This window comes from Sturnus vulgaris, chromosome 1 (genome assembly GCF_052056855.1).
Source record: "Sturnus vulgaris isolate bStuVul1 chromosome 1, bStuVul1.hap1, whole genome shotgun sequence".
Lineage (NCBI taxonomy): Eukaryota > Metazoa > Chordata > Aves > Passeriformes > Sturnidae > Sturnus > Sturnus vulgaris.
The window spans coordinates 59,601,447-59,621,905 of NC_142243.1; the positions used below are offsets into that span (position 1 = coordinate 59,601,447).

The 20,459-nt window shown below is 39.3% G+C and overlaps 1 protein-coding gene across 1 annotated transcript; it reads left to right on the top strand.

Annotated features, from left to right (window-relative positions):
• The first annotated feature begins 301 nt into the window (after positions 1 to 301).
• On the top strand, positions 302 to 8,773 carry MPLKIP (M-phase specific PLK1 interacting protein). Its single transcript, XM_088161424.1, is given in 4 exon segments — positions 302 to 403; positions 1,905 to 2,133; positions 2,136 to 2,467; positions 7,336 to 8,773. Coding segments are annotated over 4 exon segments (867 nt in total). The 3' UTR covers positions 7,540 to 8,773.
• The last annotated feature ends 11,686 nt before the right edge of the window (positions 8,774 to 20,459 follow it).

A 20,459-nucleotide genomic window follows, 5' to 3' on the forward strand; every position in this document is an offset into this window, starting at 1 on the left:
CCCCGGGCCAGTGCCGGTCCCGGCTGGTGGCCGCGTTCCCGACCGCGGTAGCGGCGGGACGATGTGCCTCTGCTGTCCTAGGAAACACTCCTGCCTGCACTTCATAAAGCACAGAGGCGTCCTGCAGTTGTTTGCGGCGGGAATTCAGCTGTTTCATGGCTGGAAATTTGTACTTCGGTTCGGTTTACAATATATACATGATATATACGTGATATACATTGCCAAGGAGGAATAAAGTAGAAACAGCCCCTCCTCACCCCAAAGGGTTTTCCGCGCTTCCCGAAGCAGGGAGCCGCACTGGATGCCCGTACATCCATCCGCTCTGCGGCACGGGGGAGATCCTTCACCTCAGTTCGCCCGTCACTGGAAGTGCGATATTCCGAACTGCAGTAATGCTCATACTGTAAGCTCTATGTTCCGTTGGGTGTAGTTATGGAAGGGTTAGCTTGAACTGACCTTTGAGCAACTCTTCCCTGAACGAAGTATCCTCAGACTATTTTTAGTCTGTGTTAGGACAGAGCAGGCTTGTTACAGGAGCACCACGGTGTCTTCTTGCCTCTCTAATAGGATAAAAAAGCCTGCATAGAGGTAAAGGCATTTATTCCTACGAAATATGTGAGGATAAGACTACTGCTGTATCTCAAAATTAGCCGAAACTTCTGACTGCTTGAAAACGAGCATGGCGAATAGCACAGGCTTAAGACATGTCAGATATCAGTCTGCCTAAATGCTGAGGAAGAACATAGAGAAAATCTACATGGCAGATTTGTCGACTGGACGTGCTGTGTGTAATCAAAACTATTACATGGATGCTTAAAGATTTGTCAACAAGAAGAAATTAATCAGCACAATTACCCCAGTATAACTCAAAATGTGCACAATGATATGTATTTCTAATCCATGTGGTGTGAAAAGGGTTTAAATTAAACTGCACTTTTTTGGAAAGAGACAAATCAGATAATCTGGTAACTTACATTGATAAACTGTCACGTGTAGACATGGCATTCTTTGTGTGCACAATAAAAACAGACAGTCGTCCAGACTAAAGGATTATCAAAAAAATTTAAGTGAGCAGTCTCTTTTCATTTTAGAATTTAAAAGATATTGCCTCATTTTTCACAGAGAGATTGTGTAACATAGGGGGGAAGTGAGTTCCCTGTAAATATAAAGTTAGTTGTTGTCATTGAAAAAAAACAAACCAAAACCTGTTTAAAGCCAAAGAAAAACAAGACTGGTATGTAAAACATAGAAACTTTCTGCTTATTTTAATAGTTATCTTTTGTTCACTGCTGTTCTGAAAGCTCTTTTTAATTTTCCTATGCTGCAATGTCCTAAAACCGAGTAATGTTTTGTTGTACTGACAGAAATAAATAATAATAATAAAATCTTTCCTATTTTTTACGGAGATGTTGAGGATTTGCATTAATATGTACCTGAGAACAGAGCAGGAATGGTAATAAATAACATTGTTAAATTGACTTTGGGCTAAATACGAAGTTCTCCTACAAAATAGCATTTTGCTACGAGTTTCTATGAGTAGGTCTTTGCCTGAGCTACTACTCACTTAATTGCTGACAGTTCAAAGTGATTTTGAGTAAAACCCTTCCCATTAAAGTGGTCTTTAAATGCCATTCTGTGTTTTTTTCAATCGGGGCTGCCGCAACACGTAGCGTTTGCGGGCTCAAACATTAAAAGACTCCAGAACAAAGGTGCACAACGAGCATATCTGAAGTGACACGAAACGTGAGGTAAGCATTCGCATTTCTTTACAGGAGTTCATTTCGTTGCTTTTTAGCAGCTGTAGAACCGCTGACAGCCACACCGAGCCCACGAACACCGCGAGCCCCATTGTCTGAGTCACCAGGCATCTTCTGAGACCCCTACTCCAGATTACTCCTCTTCAGCTGAAAGCACGCAGAATCCCTCGGGCTCGGCGCCTCAGGTCGCTGTGTGACACTGCCGGGGCCTCTCTCCCGCTTCCCGGCGGGATGGGACGGACGGCGCCCCGCCGTGCCGCCGCGGAACGTTTAGAGCCCGGAACCTGCCGCCCGCCCGGCGGGGGAGAGCGGGGGGACGATAAAAGAGCGGACGCGGCGCCGCCGCCATTGCACAGGTTCCGCTCCCGCCGCCATTCCTGGCCATGTCCCGTCCGGGATTCCGCGCACCGACACCTCCCTTCGGCGGAGGGCCTCTGCCGCCCTCTCCGCGGGGCTACGGGAGTCCCCACCACACGCCGCCCTACGGACAGCGGCCCGGGCTGTACGGCAGCGGCCTCTCGCCCCGAGGCCCCGGGTTCCACGGGCGCTTCGGGAGCCCCTCGCCAGGGGCGCAAACCCCGCGCAGGCCGCAGAGCGTCAGTCCCCGGTACCCGGCTCCGTACGGCGGGGCGTCCCCGGCCGGAGCGCCTCTGCACCCGCCGCCGCAGCAGCACAAGCGCTCGCCCGGCGGCTTCCAGAGGTACTTCCAGGTATGGGGCAAGGCGGAGAGGGACACGGGGAGGGAGGGAAGGAAGGAGGGACGGAGGGAGCTGCCGCCGCTTCTGAGCGGGGCCCGTAGCCCGCTGAGAGAAGGCACGCCGAGGGCTTGTGCCAGCGCAGCATCCACCCGCCAACAGGATTTTCAAGGGAGAGCGATGCTTGAACCGCACTGGGCAGCATCAGCTTTTCCCCCGCCCATTCCTCCGCAGTAGAGATGACGGACGGAGCACAGGCAGCTGTGAGATGAGGAAAGGGAAGGGGGCCTCAGGCCTGGTGGGTTGTGAAGACACAAAAGTGGAACTTTGTTTTTCATATTCTGGCGTGTGAAGGTAGAGAATTAAGCACTGGCCGAAACAAACACCTCTCTCTCCTATACACGGCTCTCCCTGACCAGTTTTCTTTAATGCAGTGATGAAGCGCAGTGTGCTTTTATTTTTGCCCATGTTGTCCTCCATCGTGGGAGCTGCCCTATCCACACCCTATTTACACTCAGAGTTTTCAGGGACACGAACGGAGATAAGGAATGCATAAGGAGTGCTCTATTAAAGAGAATTAAGCTGAGGCTCCTTTAAGCAGAAATGAGAGCCTTTGTTGTGATAATAGACTCTCGTTTTAAAGTCTTTGCTTTGCACCAAAAGCTTTTGTTGGTATAGTTTTCCTGAAAGCCATCAACCCCAGGTTCTGTGAGTTAAGCTTTTATTCAGCTGTGTCAGTTGTCGCATGTGACTGGCAATGCACACAGGAATGACAGTTCTCAGGATAACAACTTCGTTTATAACTGGCTTTATGCAATGTTAGCAAAATCTTAGAAGTGTAACAAATGACACGCGCAGTACAGTGATACTTTAATTCTTCAAGTGTCAGTAAGAACATAAAAATTATGATAATGAAGTCACATCTTAATGTGCCTGCTCTGCATTGTCACGTGTCCATTGAAGACTAGTATTTTGTAATTTTCTTATGATCCAGTTAACTCCGGAATCTCATAGTTGGTAGAAGGGGGTTATTATGAAACTTAGACATTTTCCTCATCACAACAGCAGAGACTCCTGGTGTGGAAGCGAACAGACTGCATAACCTTAGTGCCTTTTGAGAAAGCCAAGTATGTGGCATTCTTGCTGCACATTATGGAGGGACAATTTATCGTCATCAATGTCTAATTTCCCTTCAAAAGATCACTTTTTGGCTGTTCAGTAAGTGTTTTTTTCAAAGCCTGGCTTAGAATTAATTGAGCAGAAGAATATGCAGGAATAATTTTGTCTTTAATTTTAGTCAGAACTGTTTTATGTCAGGAACCCTCCCATAGGCTCCATTCTTGATGTAAGAAACCTGACATAAAGTCAGGTTATTTTCTGATGTAAGAAACAGGACATAAAGAAAGTACAAGTTTGAATCCAGTCTCACATTGTCACAACATCTTCCCTTCTCTCCTTTCCTTCTGTAGACCTTGTGAGTAGTTTAGGAGCACTGGCCTGATGGCAATTCCTTTGGAGACTCAAAGGACGTTGAATGTCTGTAGCTTTGCCCAGGACTGAAGAAATGTGTGAGTCCGCACTTTCACGTGCGTACACACGGGGTGTTCTGCCTCGGAGGGCAGTAGAGGCAGTCACAGAGGGAGTTAATCTCATAAACCACGAGTCCTCATCTGCCTTGGTGTGGACAAGGACCTCTGCCCATTAGGCCATAAATAGATTCAGGTAGAAGGTCTTTCTGCATTTTTTTAAGCATCAGATTTCTTGTGAGGCATGTGCATTGTCCCCTCTCTCCAGATCTGTTTAGTGAACTCCAATGCCTTTGACATTTATGATGCTACAGTCACTTTTGAGATGAAAGCCTTAAGTGGCCCTTTACAATTCCATTGAAAAAAAAAGACAGTTTACTTAATATTCTATTAATGTCATATCATTAGCAGACTTTCATTCTTTGAAACAAACAGAATACTTGAAGAAAAACTTACTGAGCTTGTTTTTTCTGAAATGACTAACTCAACCTTTATGTGGCTAGGAGTTTACAGCACTTTCTGTTTTTTTCACAGAGGGCCTTTGCTTTATATTTTATGAAAACATGTTTCTGGAAACAAGGGCCTGTAGTGATAGGACCAGGGAGAATGCCTTTGAACTGTAAGAGAGAGAGTATGTTTACGTTGGATATTAGGGAGAACTTCTTTACTGCGAGGATGTTGAGGCACTGGAGCAGGTTGCCCAGAGAAGCTGCGGATGCACCATTCCAGGCATTGTTCAAGGCTAGGCTGGATGAGGCTTTGAGCAACCCAGACTAGTGGAAGGTGTTCATGCCCTCGGGAGGAAGGTTGGAACTGGATGATCTTTAAGGTCCCTTCCAACCCAAACCATCCTATGATTTGTCTTTGTTGCATTTCATATCTCTACTAGAATTCACTTTATGGTAATGTTTTGTTCCCCACGCTCTGCAGGAATTACTGAACTAGCTGCTAGCAGCAGCTGCAGAGTAGTGTGGATCGAAAGTTATTTCAGAAAGTAAAAGAAATGCCACCCTTTTGAAATGGTAGTTGTGATTTTTGTGTTTTGTGCATATGCCAGCAGCTGTAGTTACATCAGGTGAAACAAGATGATAAAGAGTGTGACTGTCCCCAGTTTCAAGGCAGTATTATTCCACTCAGTAACTTTTAAATGAATAGCACTAAAAGATGTTGTTTTATATTCTAAAGAGAGATTTATTATCTGGAGAAAAAGTACTGAGAATAGATTGACTGTTTTTTTAACCAAAGTTTGTTGAGCAAAGGCTGTTGGCATTAGTGACAACTATCAGAAAGATTTTTTTAAGCTATCTTTGGTACCAGATAGTGCCTCTTGCACTGAATGGTTTCACTTGTGCAGGTAGACCTGATTTTCTTTTCCACAGGCCTGTTATGTGAATAATCACATTTTGATTTTCTTCCCTAAAAAAAATTGAGGGGGAAAAGCATATGATGACTAGTATTCTAAACTAAAATAATCGACATGCTTAAATTTAACATGTACTGAAGGCTGTCAATCTTGTATTACATAATAATGCATTTCCTAGATTTCAAAAATGCTAAAATGTTAGTGTAATGTCAGTGTTTCTAATGACCTGCATCATATTGTAGTGAAATTTAAGGTTATTAAATAAATCCATACAAATGAGCATTACCATTGAATTATTTTGCTCCTTCACTGGGTACTGCACATTATTGTGTCAGCTCATGTTTCTTTTGTGTTCTGCAGATTAAACACAGCAATAAATGAGCTCCACACTCAATCAGTTTTACAATGTCAAAGTTAAAAGGTCTTCATTAGATGTGGTGGCTTAGAGATGGAGGGTTTTTGTGTTTATTTAGGACAGAATGCACTGGGTACTGCTGTTTCACTACTAAATGTGTGTAACATAAATGTCACTGTTGCTAGAGCATGTCAGCTTGCTCTAGGAAACTCCATGCCCCTCAGAGAGTTTTTTTTTTGGATGTATTCTGAGGTGATTCTCTGACCCTCATGGGGTTTCATACAGTATAGTAATTCACCACCTTTCAGAAATTCTTCTGTTTTGAGATCATCCTCTTAGCTACATAATCTAGCTGTAAAGAATCATTGGAAACAAGTGCCCTATAAATAAGACATGGATGTTTCCACATTTGATCATGTATCCATTGTCATCAAACTTCAGGAGTTCGAGAGTCGTTTTCCTGAACTGAAAAGTTCTTGCTGGAAACACATCAACATGTTCCTACCACAGCAAGTTAGCAGAAATAGGTTCAAGCTGTTTGAGTGAAGTCTTCTGGCTAAACATTGGGTCTTTCACTTGATGGCACCATTTTTCAGTTTTGCTCAGGAATTGTTTCATGTGAGCTATTTACGTAGATGCTATTAGGGCTTACTAGTCAAATTCAAACACCATCATTGCTGATCCAAAATCCAGGGATGGCAGGATTGGGAGGGGAAAACAGCCATTAATCAAGTGCTTTTACCCTGCTTTACAAAATCTGATAACCAGCCTCAAGGCATCCTGTTGCTCTAACCATACAGAATGCAATGGGCATGCTTGGAGATTACTGTACTATGGGTTGCTTAACTTTGGTTAAAACAAATTAATTTGAATAAATACAGCCTTAGACAGAACTTCACCTTTCAGAGGAGTGAATCTGAGGGCAACAATGTATGATGCTAACAGGAGAAAATGATTATAGGAGTTCCTTTATATCGCAGCACTCTTTAAGCTGCAGACTTGTAGCAGCTTTACAGAAGCAGTTGTTGTGATCTCTGATCTAAAAAAAAAAAAAAAAAAAAACAAATATGAAAAGCTCCCTGCAAAAGTCAGTACCTACTAAATCACTGTTTACCACTGAGGTTGTTTCTAAATTAAAGTTGTCCGTTCTCAAATTTCACAGAACACTGGTTTGGTTAAAAGGATTTTTTTCCCCAATGAATTCCTTGTAGCTATTTGCATTATACACTGCTGTGTTCAATCTGTAAGTACTTAATATTTGACTTCTGCTCTTGTTAATATTGTCAACTCTTCCTCAGCCTCTAACTCCCTGTCTTGTTGTTCAGCTTTTGTTAGACATGTTGTTGACAGATTATGAAAAATAGCATGAGCTGCTTTTCTGCAGCTATGTGCCAGAGTGATGTAAACAAGTACTTGGGAGAAGACTGTGGTGATGCTTTTTTCTTACCCTGGTAAATCATCACTCATAAGTAAAATACATTAATGTTTCCTGAGGAAGATGCAAATGAGGTGTAGTAATTACGATCAATTGTCAGCTTCTGAGCTCTACTACAGTAGAAGGAAACACTTTTATTTTTTTCTTTTCTTAGTATGAATTAGACTATTAAATGTTTCTTTACCTGATGGTTTTCTTCCAAAGGGATCACCCAGGACATCTACTCCATTTGGTACAGCGCATGGCAGAGGGAAAAGAGTGTCTAATGATGTGGAAAACTATTACAGACCTTCAATGCTTGAGGACCCATGGGCTGGCCTAGAGCCAGTTTCTGTTACAGACATAAACCAGCAATACAGCAGTGAGCAAACAACATTTACTGGTAAAAAAGGGAGGTATTTCAGCTAACTTTTAAAGGCCAAATAACTCCATCTTGTCAGGAAAACTTTGGGACAGAATCTTTACACTTACACAAGATGAACAATAATCAAGACCTTAGATAATACTTTTATTTCATCACATGTCCACCCTTTTATCCTACCTTTTTTTTTATTGCATTGGCTATGTGGAAGTGCCTACCAGCTCTGAAGAGCAAAGTGTTCTTTAATCACCAGCGACTGATTTGTGACTGTTAAAACAAGTTTCCATATACTTACCTCTCCTATGCCAGGTTGTTAGCCTTTTATTGCAAAGTCTCTTAGGGAGTGGTATTTTCTATGTTTCAACATTTTTAGAATGAAATAACTTGGAAATAAAATTAAGTTTTGTAAATCCTTGTTTTGTAATGTGTAAAGAATATTTTAGGGGCTTTGTTAAAAGGTGTTAAGGTGTACACGTTAACACAGTAGTTCACAACACTGAAATTAGGTGACTTCTGTAAATATGCTTGTATGCTGTAGTTAACATCTGGTTTTGTGCAAAGTATTTTTTGTTAATTGCAGTGTAATGTGAAGTTGAAACATGACTTACAACCATCTCAGGAAACAAATGTATTAGCTTTGGAAAGTTTGATTTGTTGAACAAACTATTGGGTCGCAAACTTAATTCTGGATTTATTTGCTTTTGTGTTTAAAAAATATATATTTGGATCAATATTAGAAATTTCTGGATTATAGTAACAAGTCTGTTTAGTGACAATTTAAGTCTAAAGAACACATAAAACATCAAGCTTAAATAAATGCAAATGTTCTTTCTGGATGCTTACCTACTAGAATAGTACAGAATGAATGACAGTCTTTGTTACACAGTTGACATTAGTACATGCATAGCATCTTTTTTACATCTGTTTTGTATTTTTCAATTATTTTTTATTTTTACTTACAGCAGGCATCATTGCCAGGAGAATTGTTTTGTGTGTGTACATGCTATATTTTTATACTGAAGACGAAAGCAATGAATTGGGTTTTTTTTAGAGCTTGTCTTTACATGAAGGATCCATGCTTAAATCCAGGAGTGAGTATCATAATCTAGAATAAAAAAGAAATAGTTCCAGCTGCAGGCATGTTCTGAACTTGCCACGTTAAGCCTGCAGCAGTTAGATAAATTTTTGTTGAACATACCACTATTTGTTGATTTTTGGATTTTAAGCCAAGGTAGAGTGTAAAAACGTTGTTAAATAAAACTCTTAGTTTAATTTTCAAAATACATGTGTTCTTTTAAACTTCTTACATACTCAAAACATATTTTTGTAGTCCTGAGGCATGATTAGGTAGAAAAGCAGAGGAAATCCCATTAAACTGTTCTTAGTAACTTGTCTTTTGCTGAGGTAGAATAGTCCTCTGTACTCTTTATCTGTTTCAGCATAAGATGTGTTAGGTTAATACTGCCTTCAGGAATAACATCAAATTGTAAGGGGAGGGTTAATGTGTTGAAATGTGCTGAGCCTCTTGTACTCTTAGGACCACAATCTAAAGTATGTCACTTCTGTCTTCCCCTGGTTGACCATGTTATTTTAGTATTATATCCAAAAAGGTTGCCTCAGGAACTGAGGACATAATGCCTGCTGGATATCAAGAATGGTTAAATCTTCATCCCAGAATAAAAATATGGTGCCTTAAATGGCAGCTATCGTTGTTATAAAAAATTGTTATCTGTAATAGGTACTAGAGAAACAGAGATGACTTGACAAGTTGTAGTCTTTAGCATTTATACATAAATTAATGTCATTGTGAAAATTGAAGTGTAAAGTTTTCTTTCCTTTGTTTCTTTTTAAATCTTGTCAGGTGCTGCAAAGCTCACAGAAAAAAAAAAGTTGTAGTGTGCTTAACCAAGTGCCCTGTTTTGTTGCTGTTTCCCATGTGATTGAAATGCAATTTATTTTTTGCAATAGTTGGTGATGTTGGAGAAACAAATATGATTTTATTTGAGAGTGAAGCCATGGTGTGTTCTCAGTTAGACATGAGAAGAGTCTGGCTTTTGAAGGGAAGAAGGAAAGGTAAGGGATTCCTGAGAAGAAAAAGAGACTCTTAGAGGCAGGACTTCTTACACAGTAGCCAATATGAGCCCCCCTTGCACATTGCAAAGATGGATTTTTCCACTCTGGCATTGCAATTGACCCAGGCATCAAAGCCAGACTCCTCTGGTAATAGCTTTTAACCCCTGGAACCAGGTGTCAGACATCAGTGAAGGTAAATGTTCCAGAAAGAGAACTGAGGAAATAATCTTGAAGCACTGTTTAATCCATGCAGACCTTCCACAATGCTGTCTGTAAAACTACTGCTTCAGTGCACCTCAGGATATGACTCAACAATTTTAAGTACATCATACTGCTAAAGGCTACAGTAATTTGGTCAAGAATCAGCACCAACAACTTAAAAATGATTCACCTTTCTGGCTTCTGGGAGAAATTCTGTAATTCCAGTAAAATTTAAATATGTCATTGTTGAAGAGCTGTAAAATGCATGAACACATGTTCAGAACTATAAATATAATGTACTTAAAGTCAATTTAAGGTTTGCCTTTTTTGCCATGATATCCAGGAAGCTTAAGCACATACCTCCTCACGAGTTTTTTTTCTTTTTACTATTTGGCAAACACCTGATGGAGAGAGGATATATCACTTCCTCATTTGTTAATGAAGCCATTTCATCAGTATGACTCTGGAAATAGCATTTGATGATAAAATGTAAAGCACAAAATACATCCATTTTTAGTGAGCCCATGAAACAAAATAGTGCTTATGTCTTGTTAATGAAGGGATTACTCTCTAATGAACACACTGAGTATATGGGCATTACTCTTTCTTCAACAGACTTCTTAGATTTTAAGGTAAGTTAGCTTCTTTTTCAGAAGTTTGGGTTCAAACATTTTTCCATTCTGTTTGTTTGCCTTGTGTTTGTCTGTCAAGTCCATTTGACTTTCTCTTCAGTTGTTGTAAAGAAGTGTAACTAGTGACTAACTCTTCCAGCAAAAATTTAATTCACTTGTTCCTGTTTGCTCCTGTGTTTGAGTGAACTGCATCACTACTACATTAACAGTAACAAGAACTTAAATCAGCCAAGAGCATGTGTAATGCAGCAACACACTGAGTGGGTAGTTACATCAAGATGTGCACCATAATAGTTCAGATTTGGGTTTTCATTCCAGCTTTATAATCTGGAATATTCATTCTTCTGTGGCACTCACTACACACATTGAAATTGTTAAATAATTTAGAGTATTAAAATTTAAATTAAAATGTGATTTTAAAAGTTCGTGTTAAACTCCTCCCTTTAGAATTAGAAGTAATGCATTGAGATGTAACATTTTCCTAATGTCAAAGCTGGGAACACTTAGCAGGTAAAATGTGTCTGGTCGGCAGAAAGGATAACTGCTCTTGCAGTCAGGTTGCTTTTCTTGTTAAGGACATCCTTATATGCTCTTAACTTTACATACATTATTTCATTAGAGGGGGTAGCATTTGAAAAATGCATTACATGGAAATTCTACGAGTAGCTGCTCACCTTCCTTCTAAAGAAAAGTGTTTGGTTTTCAAGCTGTGCTTCTGAGTAATCTCACTGAAGTCAGAGGATTTGCTCATGCAATTGGATGTGTAAGTATCTAATGTTACAGTTTGAAAATCCTGTCATGCATTTATCTGTCAGTGCTTTTTACCAGCACTGCAGTTTATTCCTCTGCCCAGCAATTGCTCTGAATTCTAATTCAGACATCTGCTTTTATACAAGACTGTCTTGCAATGAATTAAACTCATTCTTAGAATATTTTCCAAAATTCTCAAGAGTAAAGACTGTTCTCTTTTCCCCAAATCTTGGTGCTTACCTTCCTTCTATCTTCTTGGAACTGGCAGAGGAGAGGGAGGATTGCCTACACTGACGGGTGAGGAATCGTGTAATGATTTTCATGTCTCTGGCTTTCAGAAACTTGCATACTAATTGATGTTGGTAACTAGATAAACTTTTTATATCTCTTGAGATGGTTCAAACAACTTTTTATAGCACAAGAAATGAAAGAAATCAAGTTGTGTTTGCACTCAGCAGTAATGCAGTTTCAGCATTCAGTCATTGATTCACAACCAATTTTTTTTTTGCCTGAAGTAACTTCTTGTCTGTGTGTCTCAAAAGGCACAAACTGATTCAGTTTTGTTCTCTGCCGTTTTCACTTAAATGTGTGCTTTGCTGACTTAGAATTTAACAATAATTTCTCAGTCTGAACTTTTGCAAACTTTTGCAAAATTATTAACTCGTGTTAGACCTCAAATCTAGGCCGTCCCTTTAAACTATTTTAGATCTGGCAAAAGGATTTACTTCATCCCCAGTGCTTCCTTGATGATACTAAGAAACCTTTGCCTCCTGGGCTAGAGCTGGGCAGATGTTCAGTGTGTGGCTGCCCTTCCTGTCCTAGAGGTTATCCCTAGACTTCTGCCATTCCAGTGCAGTGGGGCCCAGGAGCTGTTTGGAGACAAATAGTAATCCATTTTGCTTCACCAGCTCTGTGTGGGGTTCAGACGGCATCAAGAGGTTGGTTAGTGCACATCCTGGATTTTAAATTTCATCAGCATCTTCTGCAGTAAAATCACAGGTGAATTCCACTGCCCTTTATTCGCTCATCTGTGACTGTTGCACATTGTTGTTCTGAATAGTTGTGTAAGCATTTGTATGTACAAGAACATCACTCCTGCAGCTAAGAGGGATCATACCAGTATGTTATCGTTATGACACAGAGAGGGAAAGAGACTCACACTCCTGACTCCGATGATTCAAGCAGGACCGAGTACCACTTTATTTACATTACATGTCTATTTATAGAATTCCAACAGCGACCAGGGATTGGACAGTGAGGGTAAGACCTCCTGACCCCATAGGTCCCATTGCCAGTCCATCATTCCTCTCTTCCTCCAAAGAGGAATGCAAAACATTCATTGTTTAGAAGAGTGTGAGAAAGTGTAAAAAGAATCTATCAACAATCAGAAGGCTGAAACACAAGGCAACACCAGTACAGTTCCAAAGTGAATTTTTTTAATGCTGCTGACAGTCGTGCAGTTCTAATCTGCAGGAAAAATCTGCATGTACTACCCTGCTTCTGTGTAGCAGTAACACGCTGTTTGATGCTATATTAAACTACACCTAAACGTGGTATCCATATGTATTTTGCCACAGTCTAATTGCTGTGTACTCAAGGTAGTTAAAAGCTGTTACTGTAGAGTCAGTGGGTTCAAATACTTGTTGTATGCTTGAGGAAATTCCTATGACTTCAAACTGCTGAATATGATGTCGATGCAACTGTTAGTATAAATACCAGTAAAGGGAAGAACGAAACCTCTTTCACTCTGATGCAAATCATTCTCTTTTCAAGCATCACAGAGCTAATGTTAAAACAAGGGAAGAGGAAGCAAGCTAATTGACAGCTTCTGTGGATGACTGCCCAGCATAAAGCACAAATAACAGAGCTATCATAAGCTTTAAAAAGCACTGATTGCGATCTAGGGAGTATTATCATCAATAATTGGATTGTAAGTAGCAACTGCAGTGTTTTTAAATCAAACCACCACTTCCCTGTGGCTTTATGAAGATTTTTAGGTTGATGTAAAAGAAGGCTTTGAGCTGTATTCCCTTAACAGATATTGGAAATTAAGGTTACTATTCCTACAGCTGGGTTTGCAGAAGATACTGTCTTCACCACTTGTCTGTGAAGATTAGTTTCTTTGCCTCTTTTTTTTTTTTTTTTTTTTTTTTTTTTTTTTTTTTTTTTTTTTTAAGCTAAGAAAAAACAGAATTTGAAAATCTCAGGGATTGTGACAAAGATAAAAGGGAGAATTCATATCTGTAAATGGTCCAAGAGTACAACTTGAATTTATAGCTGTAAGAAGTCAGTGAGAATCTATTGAGTACCTGCCATTGCACTTTCCTAAGGCTGTTTCCCTTGTCTGTACATTTTTAATAGTCTCTTGATTGCTTTGGCAGTTAAATTACACTGAGGAAAATTACTGGGTTGTTCATTGCCACATGTTGGAAAGCTGTTTGCACTATGGGCAGCAGGTTAAGAAACTGTGATAACTGTTTGCAAATGAATGGGGTGGCAAATTGTGTCCCTGTTGGAACTGAAGACAGTTTACACTACCAGCAGTGTTCTTGTACTTAGAGTAGTTTATAAAATAAAATTCCAAGCATGTAGAAGGCTTGTGCAAAGAACTTTTGAATCTCTGTTTTCAAGGTACCTATTGCATCCGGTTGCATTTTCTGACATTGTTAAATTTCCTGTCACAACAATTGCTGCATGTTTTATACATTGGCTCTCCTGTAGCCTGTCATCCTCACTGCTGTGGCATGAGGAAAAAATAGTTACTGTCTGTACTTTGTGAATGTACTGCTGATAACAGCCCAGTTTAGTTCCTCTCTGCTATTAGATCATCCCAGTACACATTAAACAAATCTCTATGGTCTTGCAGCCTGCAAAGTAGATTCTAGTACATTATTAAACACATCCACAAGGCTTTTTGTACTTTATATTTCAAGCAAACAGTTTAAAGGGACCTACTGAAAGTGGGTTTTCTTTAACACACACACACCCCCACCCAACTATATCCAGGGAAAATAACTTAGGCATTCTTTCCCTCATTTTTCCTCTCCAGAAATTTTTATATTGTCTCTCTCTTTTTTTTTTTTTTTTTTTTTTCCAGTACTGTCTGTACAGCAGCCATAAGTTAAGGCTCTTCTGCCTTGGTTTTCCATGGAAATAAGCATACCTTCTCTGCCCTTTCCATTGAAATAGGCTCATTCCACTCTTCAGGGTGCCGCTGGAGGGTTTGATGGAATTGGTGTCATGCAGCCACCCATCACACTCAGTCCCTACAGGTCCTGTTAGTTTACATGGCTGGAGATGACAGAATTATGACAAAAAGTAAAGTCACACCCCCTGACTCATCTAAATGAGCCTGCATTGTTTGAGTGGTGGACTTTGCTGTCAGATGTGCAGTGAGAACTGTACAACACAGACAGGACCTTGCCATGGTGGCCACCCTGCAGATTTTAAAAAAGCAACTACTGAACATGCAGACAAGTGATGCTCATATCTATGTTAAACATTGCAAATTCAGTAATAATAAACAGACAAAGTTACTCTAAAAAGACTGTTGTCTAAAAAGACAACAGAAAAATTGTGTAAAAAGCAGGCACAGGGAAAGTGTTGTGTTGACCCCAGTTCTTTCTGGTAGCTTCCCAACACAACAATCTCTGAAATACTTCTGTTTCTACTAAGGATATCCTCATTGATAGTACACCAAATTGGGTGGAAGAAGACTACCTCATGAAAGCATAAAATCAGGTATTCTTGCTCCAGCAGCCACAAGATAAATTACTGTTTTTAAATCCATGAATGACAAGAAAGCAGATGTGCATTTCTGAGAGAAGTGAGTTTGGTGGGCAGCAGAAATAAAAAGGTGGTGTGCCTAGGAACCTTATTCAGTATACTTAATCATTTACTGCCAGTTAAAAAAGGTGATTTTGAACAGCGTGAAGATCTGCAACAGAACAACTGCTTTCAGTCTTGAAACCTTTCAATGAGCAGAAGGAAAAGCAAGGTTCTGGTGTCATCCTGACTGTATTAATGTATCAGAGAAAAGCAGCAGAAACACATCTAGTCAAAGCATATGGCTTTAACAACAACTAGTCTGTTTCTAAGTAAGCATCCCAAAATAAATAATCCAGTTTCCGGCCTGTCGAGGATCATCAGTTCAGTCGACTTGCCCCTCCAGCACCTCCTGGCACGGAGACAGTCCGGTGGAAGCACCTTCAAAAACACAGCGTTTGTGCAAGTTGTTCTCAGTCATTTGTAATCACAAAGCATCAGCACAGAACATACAGAACATGGGCAAGAGTCCAGGACGTGTTAAAAGTATCCACAGAAGGGACACAAAAGGGTAGAAAGCTGAAGAAAGGTAAGATCTGCACTCATTCCCTCACTGTTTCTTCACGGGCTCCACAAGATTGTGGCCATGCATTTTCTCTGGAGTTACTTTCCACCAGGTTTTCCCAATATTCTTTCTGTGACTGACACTTCATTTGAGCCAGATACTTCTCTCTTAAAAGACTTCCACTCTTTTGTCACTTATGCCACCCATATATATTTTTTTAATGTGTTGATTTATTTATTATAAAATAAACATGTAATTTATTATTCAGAGCTATGTGTATCACAATATAATTTTTCGATTCTGAACTATCACTGTTCCCCTAGTTCTGACAAAGCAAATACAACAAGTGTTTTCAAATCATACAGATTAAGATTGAATCGTTTAAAATGTGTTTCAAACTAAGCTTGCTGATGGCTGGAACAAGAAAGTTAATTCCCAGTGAGCTTTTCTAACAGTTAATCTCAGGGAGCTGCCAGTGACCATCTTTTTTATAATAACGTTATTGCAACATCAGTTGCAAAGCAATTTACAAAGGTACTTCAATCTGTAACATGTCTGCTGCTTTTTCTGCCTGCAGTTTTCACACTCCTGCTTCATTATTTTTGTCCTGAGGTCCTGTTGAATTTCTTTTTACTAGTTGCAAGTTTTAAGGATCTTTAAAAATGGTAAAGAAGAATTGGTTTTAAAGTTCCAAGTAGTATCTATACATATTGAATCTCAAAGAGTAAGTGAAATTGATAACTTGGATGATTCTAGTTGTAAAGAGGCATGGGATACAGACCTTTTCAGTATCCATAAACCAAAGCAGTAAGTGCAATACACTTTTTACTAAGAAAGGCTACATAGATTTTGGTCAAATCCCAAATCTCACTGTCTATCAGTTGGTGGTAGAGAGAAGCAAAATCCTGTGAAATCCTGCACAATGTTATATCTGAACCCCACCTGGCAACACCCTCATAAAACTACCAGATTTGTTTAAACCACAACGAAGACTTTGTGGTGTCCCAGGTGGAAAGAGTTAAAACAATTCACAGCTTTTCTTGGAATTTCCCTCTCCTCTCCTTAGAGGTCTGTTCTGGAGTCATGTAAACACAGACATCTGCTTGCTGTCACTTCATCCTTCTTTTAAATTCATAAGAATAGAAACATTCCCAGAGGGAGTTCCAGGCCAGGCCACTTAAAGCCACCAGCTCTCGGTGCCTTTATCCAGTAAAAAGGCACATAAAGTGCTGGGGCTCATACATATTTCATGAACCTTCCGGCTACAAGTTTTGTTAAACTTTGAAGTTAGTAATACAATTCATTCTGTCTGAAAAGAGTATCAAACCAAATTTATTTTTCATATAAAAAGTGGAAAAATTGTAAAACTTTTATATACCTTAAGTGTGTAAAGGAAATTGTGAAGTACAGTAAAGCTTATGCTTAGAAGACTATTAAACTAGAGTTGCCGTCTAAAAAAAAAGTTTTCTAGGCAAAGTCTGGTATTTTAGTGGAAGCCTCTCCATCTCTTATGCTTCTGTTTGGAGGTACAACCCACCTCTTTATATCTGATTTAGAAATCAGGGCTCATATTTTAATTACTTTGCCTCTCTGTTACTCCAGACAGGCAAGTATGGAAGACCTGAGCAAACAGAACAGTGATTCACAGTTGTAGAAAGAACTTTAATCCCTATATCCTGCTAAACAGAAATTCACCTTACAGATGTAAACATTGCTTTTAATATAAAGCTAAACCAACACATTAATAGATTAAGCATCACATCAGTGTTCAGAGGGGTTAACGTTATTAGTCCAGCATTTTGCGTATGGGAAAATGAATGAATACCAAGTGGAGATGTCTTGCTTAAGCCTTATTATTGTTTAGTGGCAGAAGAGAACCTGGTGTTTTCTGCTCTCCCTATTGCATTCCCTAATCAATAACATTTTCAGATCAAGTTTCAAATGCATTGCCTTCCTGGGAGGGGGGATGCCAGCAGAAAGTCAGCCATGCTTTCCAACACATGCTAATGATACATGGTGAACATCTGTAATGATACATCTGTAAGCATCTCTCTCTCTGCTGTAACTGTTCATTAAATGTTCCAAGTTTTGATAGAGCTCTGAAAAGAACTCTCTGATTTCCTCAAGCACCTTTCAAATCTACTATAGAGAATACAAATAGACTCAGAAACATTGCTTTTATCAAAAGAATAAGCATTCAAAAACTTCGAATAGATGAGAATTTCCATGATTTCTTGGGTAATCCACATGTTTGTGTGCTTCACAGCTCTCCAGGAAGGAGTCTTCTGTGGCCAAAATATGTATGCCAAATTATACATAATTGTTTTAATGAAAGGTGGTTTTATTAAAAACCCCCAACATTCTGTTTAAAAGGGAGATTCTGACACTGGAGAATTAAATGGAAATCCCTGCTGAAGTTAACAGAGGTTCTGGTTTTTGTCCTTAGTCTGAACTAAAATCTGCAGTGATGGCAGGAACAATTTCAACCTAAGATAATAGTTTTAAGTTTTCATTCACAACACCATAGCAATGGAGATCACAATCTCCTTAGAAAAGGAATATTTACTCTATTGAATTTCACTGCATATGGAAATGATTTATGCTGTAATCAGAAGCATAGCACCTTCCAGTGGAAGATTCTCAAGCAATTATCATGGATCAAAACAGTCTTTAGCTCACTAAGCTTTAGTTTAACAAGACCTTTCCTTTTTTTTTTAAATGACTATTATCTTCATAACTGATTGATGCCTAATCTGGTGCAGCACCTGCTCTTTCAATCTCCTGTGGTTCAGCTTTTCAGATTAATGACTCAGAAGGCTAATTGTGACAGTATTATAAAGTATTGTGATAAACTTTCTATGCTTCAAAACAGAAAAATAATCCACAAATTGATTTCCAGAGTTGAGGTTTCAGGACCTGAAGGGTTTTTTAGTTAGGGACTCTTTTTGGACAGGAGCTTTAAGTCATGTCATCACTTTCTAAAGCATAGAACTGTCACCATAATTATATGTCTTTTAATGCATTTTATTTTTTAAAAGCTACAGAAAATCAAGCCTAAAAATGTTAATGCATTCCTAGCAGTGGTCAAGCTGTGCAAATGCTGAATTTATATTCCAGCAATATGTAATACTTCACATGATGTAGATGATGTTTTGCAAAACACAGGGTCTATAATACAAGTGTTACAAACCTGATTTCTTGATTTTTTTGACAACCTACAGAGTGCTTAATGACAGCTTGAGGCAGCTTTTGCCTTCCCATTTAGGAACAGTTTTAGAACTGCTCTGAAAAACAGTAGTAGCTGCCAGCTTCCCTGGTGCACTTTGGAGCATCCTACCAATAAGAAATCTAAGCCCATTTGTTGGGTCTGTTTATGTGCTGATGAATTTAATAATGCTGCTGTGGATGTGTTCTCTCTCCTGCCCTGTGAAATCCTTCAACAGAGTTACAGGACTTGTCAAGGCATTACACAACCAAATGATGCTTTCTTGGGAAGGGTGGAGCCCATGTCCTACTAAACACTCTGCACAGCAAAGCAAGTGCTTGTGTATTTTTCATGTTGATTTCATATTGTCAAACTGTTGTCTCTGCATTGTGTAGAAACGACCATTTCCTATAGCAGGAAATGTTTTAAATATCCACCATGCTTAAAACACAAGAAATAAATTCCTTCAAATTGAGTATCAGTGAAGCATCTATATTTGATGTTCTTTCTATTCTGCATATGAAATCCTGACTTTTTCCTGTTAACTACAGCCTCTTACGTTGTCAGGAGAAGGTTGCAAACATTTTTATTTTTATTTAGTCAGTATAACTGATCCCTCTCGTTCTCATAGCATTTTTCTTCCCAGTCCTGTAGAGGAAATTGATGATTTCACCTAAATTTAAACTACCAGTTTCCTTATTTTATATGGACTGCAGTGACCATATTTAGTTCTGTTGGATGCTCCTTACTCCTCTTCTGCTTTTGCCACCAGAAACATGTTATATGGATTAAATATTTAGACAGAAACATACTTTAGCCAAGACAGGAGGAAGTTGCATATTGGGACTGCATCTCAAACAATCCGATATTTTTAGAACTTGATGGAGATACTTATTCAGTGCTTTGATTAACAGCTTCCCATAATGAAGGGCATTGTGTAATAGTTTTACAATACAAAAGCTCCATAATGCTGAAACAATACAGGATTGAGGAATGAAAAAGAAAAAAAAAAACAAAACAGTAGAAGAGGCTGCAAGGTAGCAACAAATGACAGTCACTTAAATAAAGCATGCAGAACGTTTCCCTGGATATGAAGAAATAATTTGCATTCTGACAGTTGAGACTAGCAAGAAATAGCCAAAACCAAATTGGACTGGAGCTTCCCAGGAGATCACTTGAAAGAGAAGGTCACCATTCATCTGATGGTAGAAGCTGAAATTGGGTTGAATTTCTGATAGAAGAGGTCTGCAAAGTTCTCTTGAATTTGTTGGCTGTTTGTCATTATTCCCAACAGGTAACATTGTCGTGGCAAGTACAGTTTGCAAATAAAAATAATTACTACTACCTGCATGTCTTGTTTCACTGTCTTGCATAAACATATGCGCTTGCTTGGAAGTCTCACAGCAGGATCTGTAATCCATAACAAGAAGCAGTCTGGGGAGAAAAATGTTTATAGCTTCTAAAATCTGCCAGGTTTAGAGTAATACTTTCCTGATGTGGAATTGCCAAACCATCTGCAGATATGTTTTGAGCTATTACTTACTACTCCACTTCTCATATACAGCATTAATAGATTCCTGTTCATTTCTCATGTCATCTCTAGTTATTAGTCCATTCCCTACCCCCTCCCCAACAATTTTTAGAAAAAATGGGATTAAAAAATGGTCACAATTAATCTTTGTTCTGCAAAGAAATCAGTAAAGTGCCTGTGCAGTCAGAAGGTCCACTGCCTTCCTTGTCTTGAGGGCAAGGATTCCAGCCCAGGGATGACACGAG